The 17,742-nt window shown below is 48.9% G+C and overlaps 1 protein-coding gene across 1 annotated transcript; it reads left to right on the forward strand.

Annotated features, from left to right (window-relative positions):
* Nucleotides 1-446: 446 nt before the first annotated feature.
* Nucleotides 447-10,409, forward strand: c47h1orf189 (chromosome 47 C1orf189 homolog). The gene is made up of 4 exons (XM_033015910.1): nt 447-600; nt 2,635-2,675; nt 3,660-3,789; nt 10,181-10,409. Exons 1-4 carry the CDS (start codon nt 550-552, stop codon nt 10,280-10,282), a joined length of 324 nt encoding a protein of 107 aa, XP_032871801.1. The 5' UTR covers nt 447-549; the 3' UTR covers nt 10,283-10,409.
* The last annotated feature ends 7,333 nt before the right edge of the window (nt 10,410-17,742 follow it).

Raw genomic sequence — 17,742 nt, forward strand, 5'->3', positions numbered from 1 at the left:
TTCACCACTCTCTGTGTGTGAAAAATGTTTTTCTCATCTCGGTCCTAAAAGACTTCCCCCTTATCCTTAAGCTGTGACCCCTTGTTCTGGACTTCTCCAACATCGGGAACAATCTTCCTGCATCTAGCCTGTCTCATCTCAGTCCTAAAGTACCAGCACTTTGGAGGGTTTTTTTTGCTTTGCACCCTCAGTATTGTAATTAATTTATCGAATTTGCGTTTAACATATATTATCTATGTTTATACTGTTTGCAAGATGCAAGAAACAGAAATATAAGTGGCCCCATGGTCAATTATTCCAAAGTCAAAATAGTCTCCTTCAGGGGCCCTGGGAGGGGGACGCTGTCCCTTTAAGACGTCGCGGCGTCGCGGTTGCCCCGGCGACGTGGTTGCCCCGGCAACTGGACGCCGCTTCCGTCAACAAAAGGAGCCTCGCCCCCCCCCCCCTTTCCAAGCCGCCTTAAAGGGACCGCTCACTGCCCATCGCAAAGGCTGATCACTACTCACATATTCTTTCTCTCTCTCTCCCTCTCGTCTAAGCTGGGCTAAGATGTGCTCCAAGCAGAAGGGGCGAGCCAGACAGTGGCAGGAGAACATGAAGGTGCGAACATGGGGGATTGGGGGGTGGAGAGATGGGTGGGTGGGGACACACACACACACACATGTGACAAAACTAAACAGACAGGTGACAATAAACTAAACTGGTTACTCCAGTTACTAAAGTCACCTCCCAGCCTCCCCACCCCCCCCCCACTCCGAAGAAGGGTCTGCACCCCGAAACATCACCCGTTCATTCTCTCCAGAGATGTAGCATTTTGTGTCTACCTTCGGTTTAAACCGGCATCTGCAGTTCCTTCCCACACACTTACCCCCAGTCCCCTTGTGTGTGTGTGTGTATAGAAACATAGAAAATAGGTGCAGGAGTAGAGGCCATTCGGCCCTTCAAGCCTGCACCGCCAATATGATCATGGCTGATCATCCAACTCAGTATCCTGTACCTGCCTTCTCTCCATACCCCCTGATCCCTTTAGCCACAAGGGCCACATCTAAATTGGGACGACAGATGGCACAATGGGCTAAGTGTTCGGCTGGCAACCGGAAGGTAGCCGGTTCGAATCCCGCTTGGAGTGCATACTGTCGTTGTGCCCTTGGGCAAGACACTTCACCCACCTTTGCCTGTGTGTGAATGTGTGTGAGTGATTGGTGGTGGTCGGAGGGGCCGTAGGCGCAGATTGGCAGCCACGCTTCCGTCAGTCTGCCCCAGGGCAGCTGTGGCTACACAGAAGTAGCTTACCACCACCGAGTGTGACTGAGGAGTGAATGAATAATGCGATGTAAAGCGCCTTGAGTATTAGAAAGGCGCTATATAAATCCCATCCATTATTATTAACTCCCTCTTAAATATAGCCAATGAACTGTGGACTCAACTACCTTCTGTGACAGAGAATTCCACAGATTCACCACTCTCTGTGTGAAAAATGTTTTTCTCATCTCGGTCCTAAAAGATTTCCCCCTTATCCTTAAAGAGTATAGAGTGATACAGCGTGGAAACAGTCCCAACTTGCCCACACCGGCCAACATGCCCCATCTACACTAGTGTGTTTGGCCCTGTCATTACGGTTGTGTCTGTTTTTTAAATGTAAATTCTGTGCTGTTGATTTGCACAATCCCGCAGGCATTGCCACTTTCATTTCACTGTACATCTTGTATGTGTGTGTGTGACAAATAAACTTGACTTGACTTGACTCGACTATCCTTCTAAACCTGTTCTTTCCATGTGTCTGTCCAAATGTCTCTTAAATGTTGCGATAGCACCTGCCTCAACTACCTCCTCTGTCAGCTTGTTCCATACACCAACCACCCCCTGTGTGAAAAAGCTGCACCTCTAGTTCCTATTAAATCTGTGGAATTCTCTGCCACAGAAGGTAGTTGAGGCCAGTTCATTGGCTATATTTAAGAGGGAGTTAGATGTGGCCCTTGTGGCTAATGGGATCAGGGGGTATGGAGAGAAGGCAGGAGAGATGGGATACTGAGTTGGATGGTCAGCCATGATCATATCTAATGGCAGTGCAGGCTCGAAGGGCCGAATGGCCTACTCCTGTACCTATTTTCTATGTTTCTATGAAGTGGGCCCCCTATATCAAGTGGGCCCCTGATGAAGTGGTACAGGATACTGAGTTGGATGATCAGCCATGATCATATTGAATGGCGGTGCAGGCTCGAAGGGCCGAATGGCCTACTCCTGCACCTATTTTCTATGTTTCTATGTTTCTTCCCTCACCAAGAGGCGGAGATAGTAGCTCTTGTGGGGGAGCTGGGGAGGGGAGGGGAAGGAGGGACAAAGCACGGACTACCTGAAATTAGAGAAGTCAATGTTCATACCGCTGGGGTGCAAACTGCCCAAGCGGAATATGAGGTGCTGCTCCTCCAATTTGCGCTGGGCCTCACTCTGGCCACGGAGGAGGCCCAGGACAGAAAGGTCGGATTGGGAATGGGAATGGGAGGGGGGAGTTGAAGTGCTGAGCCACCGGGAGATCAGGTTGGTTATTGCGAAGCGAGCGGAGGTGTCGGGTGATGCGATCGCTTGGTCTCACCGATGTAGAGAAGTTAAACTGTTCTGTTTCTCCTATTCCAGAGGCATGCTGAGGTGGAGCAGCTGGAAGCGTATCTGAGCAGGTACAATGCAAGAACTGGAGGGGTCATGGCGGGGGGTGTGGGAAGGAACTGCAGACGCTGGTTGAAACCGGGGATAGTCACAAAATGCCGGAGTAACTCAGTGAGACAGGCAGCAATAGACAATCAACAATAGACAATAGGTGCAGGAGTGGGCTATTCGGCCCTTCGAGCCAGCACCGACATTCACAGTTGTCTATTGAGATGAGGAAAAATGTTTTTCACCAAGACAGTCGTGAATTCTCTGCCACAGATGGCAGTGGAGGCCAATTCACTGGATGTTTTCAAGAGAGAGTTAGGTATAGCTCTTGGGGCTAACGGAATCAAGGGATATGGGGAGAAGGCAGGAACGGGGTTACTGATTGTGGATGGCCAGCCATGATCACAGTGAATGGCGGTGGTGGCTCGAAGGGCCAAATGGCCTACTCCTGCACCTATTAAACATAGAAACATAGAAAATAGGTGCAGGAGTAGGCCATTCGGCCCTTCGAGCCTGCACCGCCATTCAATATGATCATCCAACTCAGTATCCCATCCCTGCCTTCTCTCCATACCCCCTGATCCCTTTAGCCACAAGGGCCACATCTAACTCCCTCTTAAATATAGCCAATGAACTGTGTGGCCTCAACTACCTTCTGTGGCAGAGAATTCCACAGATTCACCACTCTCTGTGTGTGAAAAAAAAAAAGATTTTCTCATCTCGGTCCTAAAAGATTTCCCCCTTATCCTTAAACTGTGACCCCAAGTTCTGGACTTCCCCAACATTGGGAATAATCTTCCTGCATCTAGCCTGTCCAACCCCTTAAGAGTTTTGTAGGTTTCTATAAGATCCCCCCCTCAATCTTCTAAATTCTAGCGAGTACAAGCCGAGTCTTTCTTCGTATGAAAGTCCTGCCATCCCAGGAATCAGTCTGGTGAACCTTCTCCTTTTTTGTCTCTGTTTCTCACGGATCGGGGGGGGGGGTCTCCTTGTCCTGTCTTTGGCAGCTGGAGGAAGGTCTTGACCAACAACATCAACCTGAAGGCGATGGAGGCTACGTCTAAGGCGAAGATTACAGAGCAACAGCTAAGGACCATAGATCGGGAGGTGAAGGTTGCACGGAGGGCCATTCTACTGGTATAATAATAATATATATAATAATAATATATCTTTTATTGTCATTGCACGTCAGTGCAACGAGATTTAGTGTGCAGCTCCACTGATGTACAAGAAAGGTACATCGGTACTGGGGCTTGGACATCGGGAGAGACATGGAGAGCAGGGGAGAGAAAAGACTTTTGCCTTCCATCACAGTGGGTTCACTGTGATGGATGTTTGTGTGAACTTAATTGTGTGTATGTCTGTAGGACATTGTTTTTGTTTGTATGGCTGTGGAAACAAAATTTCGTTTGAGTCTCACTGGGGCTCAAATGACAATAAATTGTATTGTATTGTATTGTAAAGGTAAATAAATACAATACATAAATAAGCAAGCTGAATTGATTGACGTGACCATCTGAGGGAGACTGTCCAAAGGGGGTGGGTGGGGGGGCACTCATTAGGGCCGGTTCAGAGCCGCTATAGCTCTTGGGATAAAACTGTTCCTGAGTCTGGAGGTTCGGGCGTAGAAGGCCTTGTAACGTCTGCCGGAGGGAAGTAGTTGAAACAGACCGTGGCAGGGGTGTGATGAGTCCTTATGGATGCTGAGGGCCTTCCTGAGGCATTGCGTGCGTGTGGTAGATGCCCTCCAAGGCTGGTAGCTCTGTCCCGATGATCCGCTGCGCTCTGTTGATGACGCGCTGAAGAGCTCTCCTCTCCGCCTCCGTGCAGCTGAGATACCACACAGAGATGCCATACGTTAGTATGCTCTCTGTGGTGCAGCGGTAGAACGTTGTCAGCAGCTGTTGGGGCAGACCAGTCTTTTTTAATGTCCTCAGGAAGAACAGTCGTTGCTGTGCCTTCTTGACCAGCGCGGCGGTGTTTGTGGACCATGTGAGGTCTTCTGAAATGTGAGTGCCCAGAAACTTAAAGCTGGACACTCTCTCCACACTTTCCCCATAAATGGAGAGTGCAAGCTCTCACTCTCAGGGTCTCCTGCGTGGGGTCTTGTCCAAGATCCCCTCCCCCCCCCCCCCCCCCCCCCACGCAGTCTAGTTGCTCCCTTTGTCATATGAAAGTCCTGACATCCCAGGAATCAGAAGGTTCACCAGACTGCTATTTACAATATATATTAACCATATAACCATATGACAATTACAGCACGGAAACAGGCCATCTCGACCCTTCTAGTCCGTGCCGAACACGTATTCTCCCCTAGTCCCATCTACCTGCGCTCAGACCATAACCCTCCATTCCTTTCCCGTCCATATAACTATCCAATTTATTTTTAAATGATAAAATCGAACCTGCCTCCACCACCTTCCACTGGAAGCTCATTCCACACAGCTACCACTCTCTGAGTAAAGAAGTCCCCCCTCATGTTCCCCCTAAACTTCTGTCCCTCAATTCTCAAGTCATGTCCTCTTGTTTGAATCTTCCCTACTCTCAGTGGGAAAAGCTTATCCACGTCAACTCTGTCTATCCCTCTCATCATTTTAAAGACCTCTATCAAGTCCCCCCTTAACCTTCTGCACTCCAGAGAATAAAGACCTAACTTGTTCAACCTTTCTCTGTAACTTAGTTGCTGAAACCCAGGCAACATTCTAGTAAATCTCCTCTGTACTCTCTCTATTTTGTTGACATCCTTCCTATAATTTAGCGACCAAAATTGTACACCATACTCCAGAATTGGCCTCACCAATGCCTTGTACAATTTTAACATTACATCCCAACTTCTATACTCAATGCTCTGATTTATAAAGGCCAGCACACCAAAAGCTTTCTTTACCACCCTATCTACATGAGATTCCACCTTCAGGGAACTGTGCACAGTTATTCCCAGATCCCTCTGTTCACCTGCATTCCTCAATTCCCTACCATTTACCATGTACGTCCTATTTTGATTTGTCCTGCCAAGATGTAGCACGAGGGAATTGAATGCAACATCTCCAAGTTTGCGGATGACACGAAGCTGGGGGTCAGTGTTAGCTGTGAGGAGGATGCTAGGAGGCTGCAAGGTGACTTGGATAGGCTGGGTGAGTGGGCAAATGCATGGCAGATGCAGTATAATGTGGATAAATGTGAGGTTATCCACTTTGGTGGCAAAAACAGGAAAGTAGACTATTATCTGAGTGGTGGCCGATTAGGAAAGGGGGAGATGCAACGAGACCTGGGTGTCATGGTACACCAGTCATTAAAAGTAGGCATGCAGGTGCAGCAGGCAGTGAATAATGGCAAATGATATGTTAGCATTCATAGCAAAAGGATTTGAGTATAGGAGCAGGGAGGTTCTACTGCAGTTGTACAGGGTCTTGGTGAGACCACATCTGGAGTATTGCATACAGTTTTGGTCTCCTAATCTGAGGAAAGACATTCTTGAGTACAGAGAAGGTACACCAGACTGATTCCTGGGATGTCAGGACTTTCATATGAAGAAAGACTGGATAGATTCGGCTTGTACAGACGAGAATTTAGAAGTTTGAGGGGGGATCTTATAGGAACTTACACAATTCTTAAGGGGGTTGGACAGGCTAGATGCAGGAAGATTGTTCCCGATGTTGGGGAAGTCCAGAACAAGGGTTCACAGTTTAAGGATAAGGGGGACATCTTTTAGGACCGAGATGAGGAAAACATTTTTCACACAGAGAGTGGTGAATCTCTGGAATCCTCTGCCACAGAAGGTAGTTGAGGCCACAGTTCATTGGCTATATTTAAGGGGGAGTTAGATGTGGCCCTTGTGGCTAAAGGGATCAGGGGGTATGGAGAGAAGGCAGGGATGGGATACTGAGTTGGATGATCAGCCATGATCATATTGAATGGCGGTGCAGGCTCAAAGGGCCGAATGGCCTACTCCTGCACCTATTGTCTATGTTTCTATGTGTCCTATACCCACCTTACGGTGTGAATATTGAAGATAGACCTTTCCTCAGACCTCTTCTTCCTGAGAAGATTACAGAGAGTCGGTAGAAGTAACAACAGGTTTTAGTTAGTTTTAATCTTGAAATAATCAAATATTACATGAACCATATAAGATCTCTCCTGGTCCCAGAACACTGATGCAATTATAAAGAAAGCACATCAGCGCCTCTACTTCCTGAGAAGATTACGGAGAGTCGGTTTGTCAAGGAGGACTCTCTCGAACTTCTACAGGTGCACAGTAGAGAGCATGCTGACCGGTTGCATCGCGGCTTGCTTCGGCAACTTGAGCGCCCAGGAGCGGAAAAGACTGCAGAAAGTTGTGACCACTGCCCAGACCATCATCGGCTCTGACCTCCCCACCATCGAGGGGATCTATCGCAGTCACTGCCTCAAAAAGCTGGCAGCATCATCAAGGACCCACACCATCCTGGCCACACACTCATCTCTCCGCTACCTTCAGGTAGAAGGTACAGGAGCCTGAAATCTGTTACAACCAGGTTCAGGAATAGCTACTTCCCCCCAGCCATCAGGCTATTACACTCGACAACAAACAAACTCTGAACTGTAACAGCCTTTTGCACTTTATCTGTTTATTTATGTGTGTGTATATATTTATATTCTATGGTATATGGACACACTGATCTGTTCTGTATTCATGCCTACTATATTCTGTTGTGCTGAAGCAAAGCAAGAATTTCATTGTCCTATCTGGGACACACGACAATCAACTCTCTTGTCAAGTTAAGTCAATGTTATTTCTATAGCACATTTAAACAACAACTCTCGTTGCCCAAAGTGCTTCACATTGGTGGAGGTATTAATGGTGGCCGACTAGGAAAAGGGGAGATGCAGCGAGACCTGGGTGTCATGGTACACCAGTCATTGAAAGTGGGCATGCAGGTGCAGCAGGCAGTGAAGAAAGCGAATGGTATGTTAGCTTTCATAGCAAAAGGATTTGAGTATAGGAGCAGGGAGGTTCTACTGCAGTTGTACAGGGTCTTGGTGAGACCACACCTGGAGTATTGCGTACAGTTTTGGTCTCCAAATCTGAGGAAGGACATTATTGCCATAGAGGGAGTGCAGAGAAGGTTCACCAGACTGATTGCTGGGATGTCAGGACTGTCTTATGAAGAAAGACTGGATAGACTTGGTTTATACTCTCTAGAATTTAGGAGATTGAGAGGGGATCTTATAGAAACTTACAAAATTCTTAAGGGGTTGGACAGGCTAGATGCAGGAAGATTGCTCCCGATGTTGGGGAAGTCCAGGACAAGGGGTCACAGCTTAAGGATAAGGGGGAAATCCTTTAAAACCGAGATGAGAAGAACTTTTTTCACACAGAGAGTGGTGAATCTCTGGAACTCCCTGCCACAGAGGGTAGTCGAGGCCAGTTCATTGGCTATATTTAAGAGGGAGTTAGATGTGGCCCTTGTGGCTAAGGGGATCAGAGGGTATGGAGAGAAGGCAGGTACGGGATACTGAGTTGGATGATCAGCCATGATCATATTGAATGGCGGTGCAGGCTCGAAGGGCCGAATGGCCTACTCCTGCACCTAATTTCTATGTTTCTATGTTTCTATGTTATACAACATTGGTTCATAGATTAAACACAAACATCACTACATACATACAGGGGCGAAAAACCCGGGGGGGGGGGGTCAATAGAGGGGACACGTCCCCCCCATGTTTTGAGAGGTGGGGGGACATCCCCCCCCAAGTTTTTGTAATCCCGATTTTAAAATCTCCGCTTTCCACGAGGCAGTGGGGGTGGGACTGCTGATCGAGGGCGCGGAGATTGGAGGAGGGAGACGTGGTACAGACCTGCGCCTCATCGGCAGGCAGGATCGATCCCGGAAGGCTCTCCGGCACTGTCCCGAGTATCCCCCCCCCCCCCACGGGTGGCCAGAGAGGTCTGTGCCCACAGCCAGCACAGAGAAACAGCGCTAAACCCAGCTCAACTCTGCCTGTCCCGCCAAGCGAAATTTCTGCAGGAAATATGGGCAGCGCGGAGAAGCAGCGCTGGTATCCCGTCAGTCCAGACAGGGCTGTTAGTTAACCCGGTGGGACAGGCAGAGTTGAGCTGCATTTAGCGCTCGATTGAGCCTCCGAAGCCTCGCGCGCGCGTGTGTGTGAGTGCGCGCATGCCGCCAAAAAATTGTGTCCCCCGTCCCCTCCATGTTTTGATAGCAAGTTCCGCCCTTGCCTACATATAGCCCTCGCTCAGAGGACGTCAAGAAAGGCTTGGGAGTAGAGATGAGCTTTAAGTCTCGACTTAAAGGAGTCGATGGAGGGGGCTGTTCTCATGGGGAGAGGGATGCTGCTGGTCCACAGTCTAGGAGCTGCAACCGCAGGTCGCCCCTGAGCTTATGCCTAGATGTTCAGCAGCCCCAAGTCGGCCGATCCGAGGGACCTGGAGGTGGAGTGGTGGGTGAGCAGACTTTTAATGTAGGTGGGGGCAGGGCAAGCCCGTTGAGGGCTTTGTAGACATAGATGAGGATCTTAGATTAGATTAGATTAGATTATTTAATGACCACACAGTCAAGCTGGTGGAATTCAGGTTCAGTACAGGATGTTACAAGGTAGGCTGATTCCCGTCAAACATAACATAAAACACAACATCATACAATATACAGTACATGCATGGGGAGGATATGTGCTGTTATCATAGTGTGTTCAGAATTCGGATTGCGTGTGGGTAAGAACTGTTTTTAAATCGAGATGTCTTGGCGGGCAGTGAGCTGTAGCGCCTTCCTGATGGCAGCAGGTGGAAGATGTGGTGAGCTGGGTGGGAGGGATCAGAGATGATTTTCTTCACCCTTGACACGGACCGTTTGTGATGGAGTGATTCTATTGATGGAAGGGGAGTGCTGATGATTTTGGATGCTTTGTTAACTATGCGCTGTAATTTATTACGGGAGTGAGTGTCTAAACTGCTGAACCAGACTGTAATTGATGAAGTGAGCATGCTTTGGATGATGGCTGTGTAGAATCGGATTAGGAGGTGTTTCCTTACTCTAAACTTCTTGAGCTGGCGGAGGAAGGAGAGTCTTTGGTTGGCTTTTTTGTAGATGTGATTTGAATTGATTTTCCATTTGAGGTTATTGCTTATGTGAGTGCCAAGAAATTTGAATGAGTCAGTGGTGGATATGGGTTCGCCTGAGATGAGTAGGGGGGTCTTGGGTTGTGCCTTACGTCTGAGAGCAATGATGAGTTCGTGTGTTTTTGATGTGTTGAGTAAGAGGTTATTATCTGTGCACCAAGTGACAGCTTGAAATTGATTCGGAACCGCACAGGGAGCCAGTGGAGAGAGTTTCGCCAGGATCGGGGGGATGATGTGGTCCCTTTTTCGGGCGCCCGTCAGGAGTCTCGCACACTGCGGCGTTTTGGACCAGTTGCAGGCGGGACAGGGAAGATTGGCTGATGCCAGTGTAGAGGGGAGTTGCAGTAATCTTGACTTGTCATCAGGATATTGACTCAGCAAGAATGGTGACCTTCCCCTCTCCTACCACAGATGCGGCAGGCGGCACTGAAGGAGCTGCTTCAGGATGAGAGCAAGCAGTATGTGGAGGAACTCAAGCTGATGGGCAAGACCTTCTACAAGGAGCGACTCTGAGCGCGAGGATCCGGGATTAACTCCCCCCACCGACTCCGGAGAACGCTGGAACTCACTGGAGAAAGAGTGTTTGTGTATCTACCGGAGAAATCCCATATCTGCCATTCAATAAAAGTATTACTTTTCACCATGTGGTTCATAATGGTGTATTACGCAATATCTCCACCAGGTGGTGCCGTGATGGCAGCCTCGCCAACAGTCTGTCTGTGTCCTTTTCGGCTTTTTATAGACAATAGGTGCAGGAGGAGGCCATTCGGCCCTTCGAGCCTGCACCGCCATTCAATGTGATCATGTGTTTACACCCATAGCTGTGTGAACGTTGACTTCTGATTGACCAGACTGATTCCTGGGATGGCAGGACTTTCATACGAAGAAAGACTGGATAGACTCGGCTTGTACTCGCTAGAATTTAGAAGATTGAGAAACTTATAAAATTTATAAGTTATAAACTTATAACTTATAGAAACTTACAAAATTCTTAAGGGGTTGGACAGGCTAGATGCAGGAAGATTGTTCCCGATGTTGGGGAAGTCCAGAACAAGGGGCCACACACACAGTTTAAGGATAAGGGGGAAGTCTTTTAGGACCGAGATGAGGAAAACATTTTTTTTCACACACAGAGAGTGGTGAATCTGTGGAATTCTCTGCCACAGAAGGTAGTTGAGTCCACAGTTCATTGGCTATATTTAAGAGGGAGTTAGATGTGGCCCTTGTGGCTAAAGGGATCAGGGGGTATGGAGAGAAGGCAGGGATGGGATACTGAGTTGGATGATCAGCCATGATCATATTGAATGGCGGTGCAGGCCCGAAGGGCCGAATGGCCTCTACTCCTGCACCTATTTTCGATGTTTCTATGTCTATGTTTCTCCAATTTCAGGTGGTCCCTTGCTTCCTCCCTCTTTCCCCTCCCCTTCCCAGCTCCCCCACAGCCCAGTCTCCGCCTCTTCCTTTCTTCTTCCCGCCCCCCCCTCACACCCACATCAGTCTGAAGAAGGGTCTCGACCCGAAACGTCGCCTATTTCCTTTGCTCCACAGATGCTGCCTCACCCGCTGAGTTTCTCCAGCATTTTTATCTACCGCTGATCATCCCCAATCAGTACCCCGTTCCTGCCTCCTCCCCATATCTCCTGACTCCACGATCTTTTGTTATTTTTAGTGTGCTTTAAAAGTTTGTGTTAATGCTCTCTGGTTTGTTTTATGTGGGGGGGAGGAGGTTGGGGGAAACGTTTTCTTAATCTCCTATACTGAAATCCTCTTGTTATGAAGGACAACATTCCATTAGCTTTCTTCACTGCCTGCTGTACCTGCACGCCAACATTCAGTGACCGGTGTACAAGGACACCCAGGTCTCGCTGCACCTCCCCCTTGGGACGACAGATGGCACAATGGGCTAAGTGTTCGGCTGGCTAACCGGAAGGTAGCCGGTTCGAATCCCGCTTGGAGTGCATACTGTCGTTGTGTCCTTGGGCAAGACACTTTCACCCACCTTTGCCTGTGTGAGAATGTGTGTGAGTGATTGGTGGTGGTCGGAGGGGCCGTAGGCGCAGATTGGCAGCCACGCTTCCGTCAGTCTGCCACAGGGCAGCTGTGGCTACAGAAGTAGCTTACCACCACCGAGTGTGACTGAGGAGTGAATGAATAATGCGATGTAAAGCGCCTTGAGTATTAGAAAGGCGCTATATAAATCCCATCCATTACCTAACCTAACCCCATTGAGATAATACTTTTTACTGATTGTTCGACCTCTAGCTCCTTCCCCTCAGCTAACGGTGAACCATTCTACATTTCCTTACTGTATGCGCACGAAGGAACTGCAGATGCTGGTTTAAACCGAAGATAGACACAAAGTGCTGGAGTAACTCAGCGGGACAGGCAGCGTCTCTGGAGAGAAGGATTGGGTGACGTTTCGGGATGAGTCTGAAGAAGGCGTGCAGGTACAGCAGGCAGTGAAGAAAGCTCCTCTTATTCGTATACAAAGCCCTTAACGGGCTTGCACCCCCCCCCCTCCCATATCAAAAACCTTCCAACCCACCATTCCACCTCCAGGTCCCTCAGGTCGGCCGACTTGGGGCTACTGACCATCCCGCGGTCCAGGTTTAAGCTCAGGGGTGACCCCGCATTTGTGGTTGCAGCACCTAGACTGTGGAACGGCATCCCTCTCCTCATCAGAACTGCCCCCTCCATCGACTCCTTTTAAATCGAGGCTCAAATCCTATTTCTACTCCCTAGCGTTTTTTGAGGCCCTCTGAGGGGGCGGTGTAAACAGTTTATGCATGTATTGTTAGGTCTGTGTACCATTGTAAAAACAGGAAAGCAGACTTTTATCTAAATGGTGGCCGATTAGGAAAAGGGGAGATGCAGCGAGACCTGGGTGTCATGGTACACCAGTCATTGAAAGTGGGCATGCAGGTGCAGCAGGCAGTGAAGAAAGCGAATGGTATGTTAGCTTTCATAGGAAAAGGATTTGAGTATAGGAGCAGGGAGGTTCTACTGCAGTTGTACAGGGTCTTGGTGAGACCACACCTGGAGTATTGCGTACAGTTTTGGTCTCCAAATCTGAGGAAGGACATTATTGCCATAGAGGGAGTGCAGAGAAGGTTCACCAGACTGATTCCTGGGATGGCAGGACTGTCTTATGAAGAAAGACTGGATAGACTTGGTTTATACTCTCTAGAATTTAGGAGATTGAGAGGGGATCTTATAGAAACTTACAAAATTCTTAAGGGGTTGGACAGGCTAGATGCAGGAAGATTGCTCCCGATGTTGGGGAAGTCCAGGACAAGGGGTCACAGCTTAAGGATAAGGGGGAAATCCTTTAAAACCGAGATGAGAAGAAATTTTTTCACACAGAGAGTGGTGAATCTCTGGAACTCTCTGCCACAGAGGGTAGTCGAGGCCAGTTCATTGGCTATATTTAAGAGGGAGTTAGATGTGGCCCTTGTGGCTAAGGGGATCAGAGGGTATGGAGAGGAGGCAGGTACGGTATACTGAGTTGGATGATCAGCCATGATAATATTGAATGGCGGTGCAGGCTCGAAGGGCCGAATGGCCTACTCCTGCACCTAATTTCTATGTTTCTATGTTTCTATGTATGTAGCATGTTAGTACCTGCACTGACGTACGGCACTTTGGTCAACGTGAGTCGTTTTTAAATGTGCTATACAAATAAAATTGACTGACGTCAGTCGATGTTGCCGACAGTCGCCGAAATAATCGCCAAGTGGGACTTTTAGGCCCTTTAGAGAGAGAGGGAGAGGGAGGGAGATGGGGGAGGGAACGGCAAGAGAGGGGAAGGCAACAGCGACTGGAAGTTAAAGAGAAATCAACATTCACACCGCTGGGTTGTAAATTGAATAAAATATTTATTTGGTTAAATAGCCCGTACATACTTAGCAACACCACCCGTGAAAAAAGTCAAAAGACACAAAAAGTTGAACATTCACTAGTTGGAAGACTAACAGGGTCACAGATCCTCTGGTAATGATTGCTGATTGTAATAGTGTATCATATAGTGTGTGGTAGACAATAGACAATAGGTGCAGGAGTACATTCGGCCCTTCGAGCCAGCACCGCCATTCAATGTGATCATCCACAATCAGTACCCCGTTCCTGCCTTTTCTCCCCATATCCCCTGACTCCGCTATCTTTAAGAGCCCTATCTAACTCTCTCTTGAAAGCATCCAGAGAACCGGCCTCCACCGCCCTCTGAGGCAGAGAATTCCACAGACTCACAACTCTCTGGGTGGAAAAGTGTTTCCTCGTCTCCGTTCAAAATGGCCGACCCCTTATTTTTAAACTGTGTGTGTGGCCCCTGGTTCTGGACTCCCCCAACATCGGGAACATGTTTCCTGCCTCTAGCGTGACCAAACCCTTTGCCGTCGAGATAGCAGCTGTTCAGTTTATTGTCACGTGTGCTGAGGTACAGGGAGAAGCTTTTTTGTTGCGTGCTATCCAGGCAGCGGAAAGACAAGGCGTAATTGCAATCGAGCCGTCCACAGTGTACAGATACGCTGATAAGGGAGTAACGTTTAGTGCAAGGTAAAGATCCTGAACTACCATCCACCACCTTGGTGACCCTCGGACTATCTTTAAGAAAGAACTGCAGATGTTGGAAAAATCGAAGGTAGACACAAAATGCTGGAGAAACTCAGCGGATGAGGCAGCATCTATGGAGAGAAGGAATAGGGTTGCTGAAACGTCGCCTGTTCCTTCTCTCCATAGATGCTGCCTCACCTGCTGAGTTTCTCTGGCATTTTGTGTCGAGTATACACAATAGGCAATAGGTGCAGGAGGAGGACATTCGGCCCTTCGAGCCAGCACCGCCATTCAACGTGATCATGGCTGATCATCCCCACAATCAGTACCCCGTTCCTGCCTTTTCTCCCCATATCCCCTGACTCCGCTATAGACAATACACAATAGGTGCAGGAGGAGGCCATTCGGCCCTTCGAGCCAGCACCGCCATTCAATGTGATCATGGTTGATCCAGTTTAAATTCCATTTGGAATATTTTGGAAACCAAGAAACCAAGAACCAAGAAGATCATCCACAATCAGTACCCCGTTCCTGCCTTTTCTCCCCATATCCCCTGACTCCGCTATCTTTAAGAGCCCTATCTAGCTCTCTCTTGAAAGCATCCAGAGAACCGGCCTCCACCGCCCTCTGAGGCAGAGAATTCCACAGACTCACAACTCTCTGTTAGAAAAAGTGTTTCCTCGTCTCCGTTCCAAATGGCCTACTCCTTATTCTTAAACTGTGTGTGTGGCCCCTGGTTCTGGACTCCCCCCCAACTGGTCTACCTCGGCCTATCCATGATCGGACTTTTACCGGCTTCACCGCGCGCCAACCGTTATTCCCTTACCGTTGTCCTTTGCCACAATAGACCGTGGGCAATAGGTGCAGGAGGAGGCCATTCGGCCCTTCGAGCCAGCACCGCCATTCAATGTGATCATGGGTAATCATCCCCAATCAGTACCCCGTTCCTGCCTTCTCCCCCCTATTCCAGACAATAGACCAAAGTCAGTGGATATATTTAAGGCAGAGATGGGTGCATTCCTGATTAGCACGGGGGTTATGGGGGAGAAGGCAGGAGAATGGGCCCGGGGAGGGGAGAGCTAGATCAGCTGCGATCGAATGGTGGAGCAGACACGATGGGTCGAATGTCCTAATTCTAGTCCTATCCCTCGCGATCGTGTATCTGCAATGGTGGGCTGGTCGGCACTCCACGAAAGCTTTTCGCTGTACCTCGGTACACGTGACAATAGACTAAACCCAACCGATGCACCCCCCCCCCCCCTCCCCCTCCCCCTAGAGGATTCCCTGACCCTCTCTACCCCCTTCTAAATGTCTTTCTAAACCCACGGACACCTACAGCCCCAAACAGCGATCATTCAAGTCCGGGACTGTTTGTCCTAAAACATTTGAATTAAAATAAAACGCACAATATTGACATTAAAACAAAAATCCCCTTTTAAACCTTTCCAGAGGACGAGGGCCAAATTGCTCAGACTGTGGCAATTCTATTTCAAAACTAAACCAAATGGCAGAGTTAAGCAGAGTGGAAAAGGAGGTCCTTGTAGTATTGGTCCGAATTCCCGCCTGTAACGAGTGTGTGTGTGTGTGTGTGTGCGCGCGCGTGTGTGTGTCTGTGTGTGTCACTGTGTGTGTGTGTGTGTGTGCGCGTGCACACGTGTGTGTGTGTGTGTCTCTGTGTGTGTGTGTCACTGTGTGTGTGTGTGTGTGTCACTGTGTGTGTGTGTGTGTCACTGTGTGTGTGTGTGTGTCACTGTGTGTGTGTCACTGTGTGTGTGTGTGTCACTGTGTGTGTGTCACTGTGTGTGTCAGTGTGTGTGTTTGTGTCTGTGTGTGTGTGTGCGCGTGCACACGTGTGTGTGTGTGTGTCACTGTGTGTGTGTGTGTCACTGTGTGTGTGTGTGTGTGTGTGTGTGTCACTGTGTGTGTGTGTGTGTGTGTGTGTGTCACTGTGTGTGTGTGTGTCACTGTGTGTGTGTGTGCGTGCACACGTGTATGTGTCACTGTGTGTGTGCGCGCGTGCACTAAAGATTCTTCGAGCTGGCTTCGGGGGAGGGTGGAAAGGAACTGCAGATGCTGGTTTAAACCGAAGATGGACGCGAGGAGCTGGAGTGGCTCAGCGGGGATGGGCGGCGTCTCATGAGAGAAGGGACAGGGCGACGTTTCGCGGGACAGAGACGCTGCCTGTCCGCGCTGAGTCACTCCGGCTTTCTGTGTTTATACTTGGGGTGGCGAGATTATCCACCCTGTGCAATCAACCCGGCGTGCACAATCAAAACAAACAAGTTGTCCTGCAACTTACAGGGCCCGTCCCACCTTCACGACCGAATTCACCACCTTTTTCCACTCGTGGACATTTTTCATCAGGCCTCGGACCTACTTGATGCCACGAGTGCCTACGACTAGCATCACGGACTGCTACAACCCTGGGACGACCAAGCTGTGCGGGTATGAGTCGAGGGCAAACTCGGCAGAGGTGGTGAAAGTGGGTCAGGCCCTTTAGGCTGTGCACGCCAAACACAAGAAGAAGAGAGTGTCTATACTTAGAGCCGGTCCTCGTGAAGGTGGACTAGTGTTTCTACTTTGTCAAGACTTTACAAGAATAGAGGAGATTCTCAACCAAATATATTAATATGTTTAAAAGACCTGAGCTGGGAGGATTTTTCGCCGCCTGGCTTTGACAGCCTGCGTGCCACGATAAGGGGCCAGCGATTGGAAAAGCTTCTTCACGGCGCGGACTCGACGGGCCTGAAGGGCCTGTTTCCGCGCTGTGTCTCCAAACTAAGCTAAAACTGAAGGAGAAACTCAACGGGTGAGGCAGCATCTATGGAGCGAAGGAAATAGGCGACGTCATTTGAGGATTTGAGGATTTGAGTATAGGAGCAGGGAGGTTCTACTGCAGTTGTACAGGGTCTTGGTGAGACCACACCTGGAGTATTGCGTACAGTTTTGGTCTCCTAATCTGAGGAAAGACATCCTTGCCATAGAGGGAGTACAGAGAAGGTTCACCAGACTGATTCCTGGGATGTCAGGACTTTCATATGAAGAAAGACTGGATAGACTCGGCTTGTACTCGCTAGAATTTAGAAGATTGAGGGGGGATCTTATAGAAACGTACACAATTCTTAAGGGGTTGGACAGGCTTCCCAATAACCCTTTCTGGCTTAAGCCCTCCCTTCACCACCTCCAGTTTAAATACCATTTGGAATATTTTGGAGGACCAAGAAACCAAGAACCAAGGCTAGATGCAGGAAGATTGTTCCCGATGTTGGGGAAGTCCAGAACAAGGGGCCACACACACAGTTTAAGGATAAGGGGGAAATCTTTTAGGACCGAGATGCGAAAAACATTTTTTTTCACACACACACAGAGAGTGGTGAATCTGTGGAATTCTCTGGCACTGAAGGTAGATGAGGCCACAGTTCATT

This window comes from Amblyraja radiata, chromosome 47, assembly GCF_010909765.2.
Source record: "Amblyraja radiata isolate CabotCenter1 chromosome 47, sAmbRad1.1.pri, whole genome shotgun sequence".
Taxonomy (NCBI): domain Eukaryota; kingdom Metazoa; phylum Chordata; class Chondrichthyes; order Rajiformes; family Rajidae; genus Amblyraja; species Amblyraja radiata.

Excerpts from the sequence above, each read along its gene's own strand:
- c47h1orf189 (XM_033015910.1), top strand. The coding sequence starts at position 550 with ATGTGCTCCAAGCAGAAGGGGCGAGCCAGACAGTGGCAGGAGAACATG. Across the intron at positions 2,676-3,659 it reads CTGGAAGCGTATCTGAGCAG|CTGGAGGAAGGTCTTGACCA; the intron begins GTACAATGCAAG and ends TGTCTTTGGCAG. Across the intron at positions 3,790-10,180 it reads CACGGAGGGCCATTCTACTG|ATGCGGCAGGCGGCACTGAA; the intron begins GTATAATAATAA and ends CTCCTACCACAG.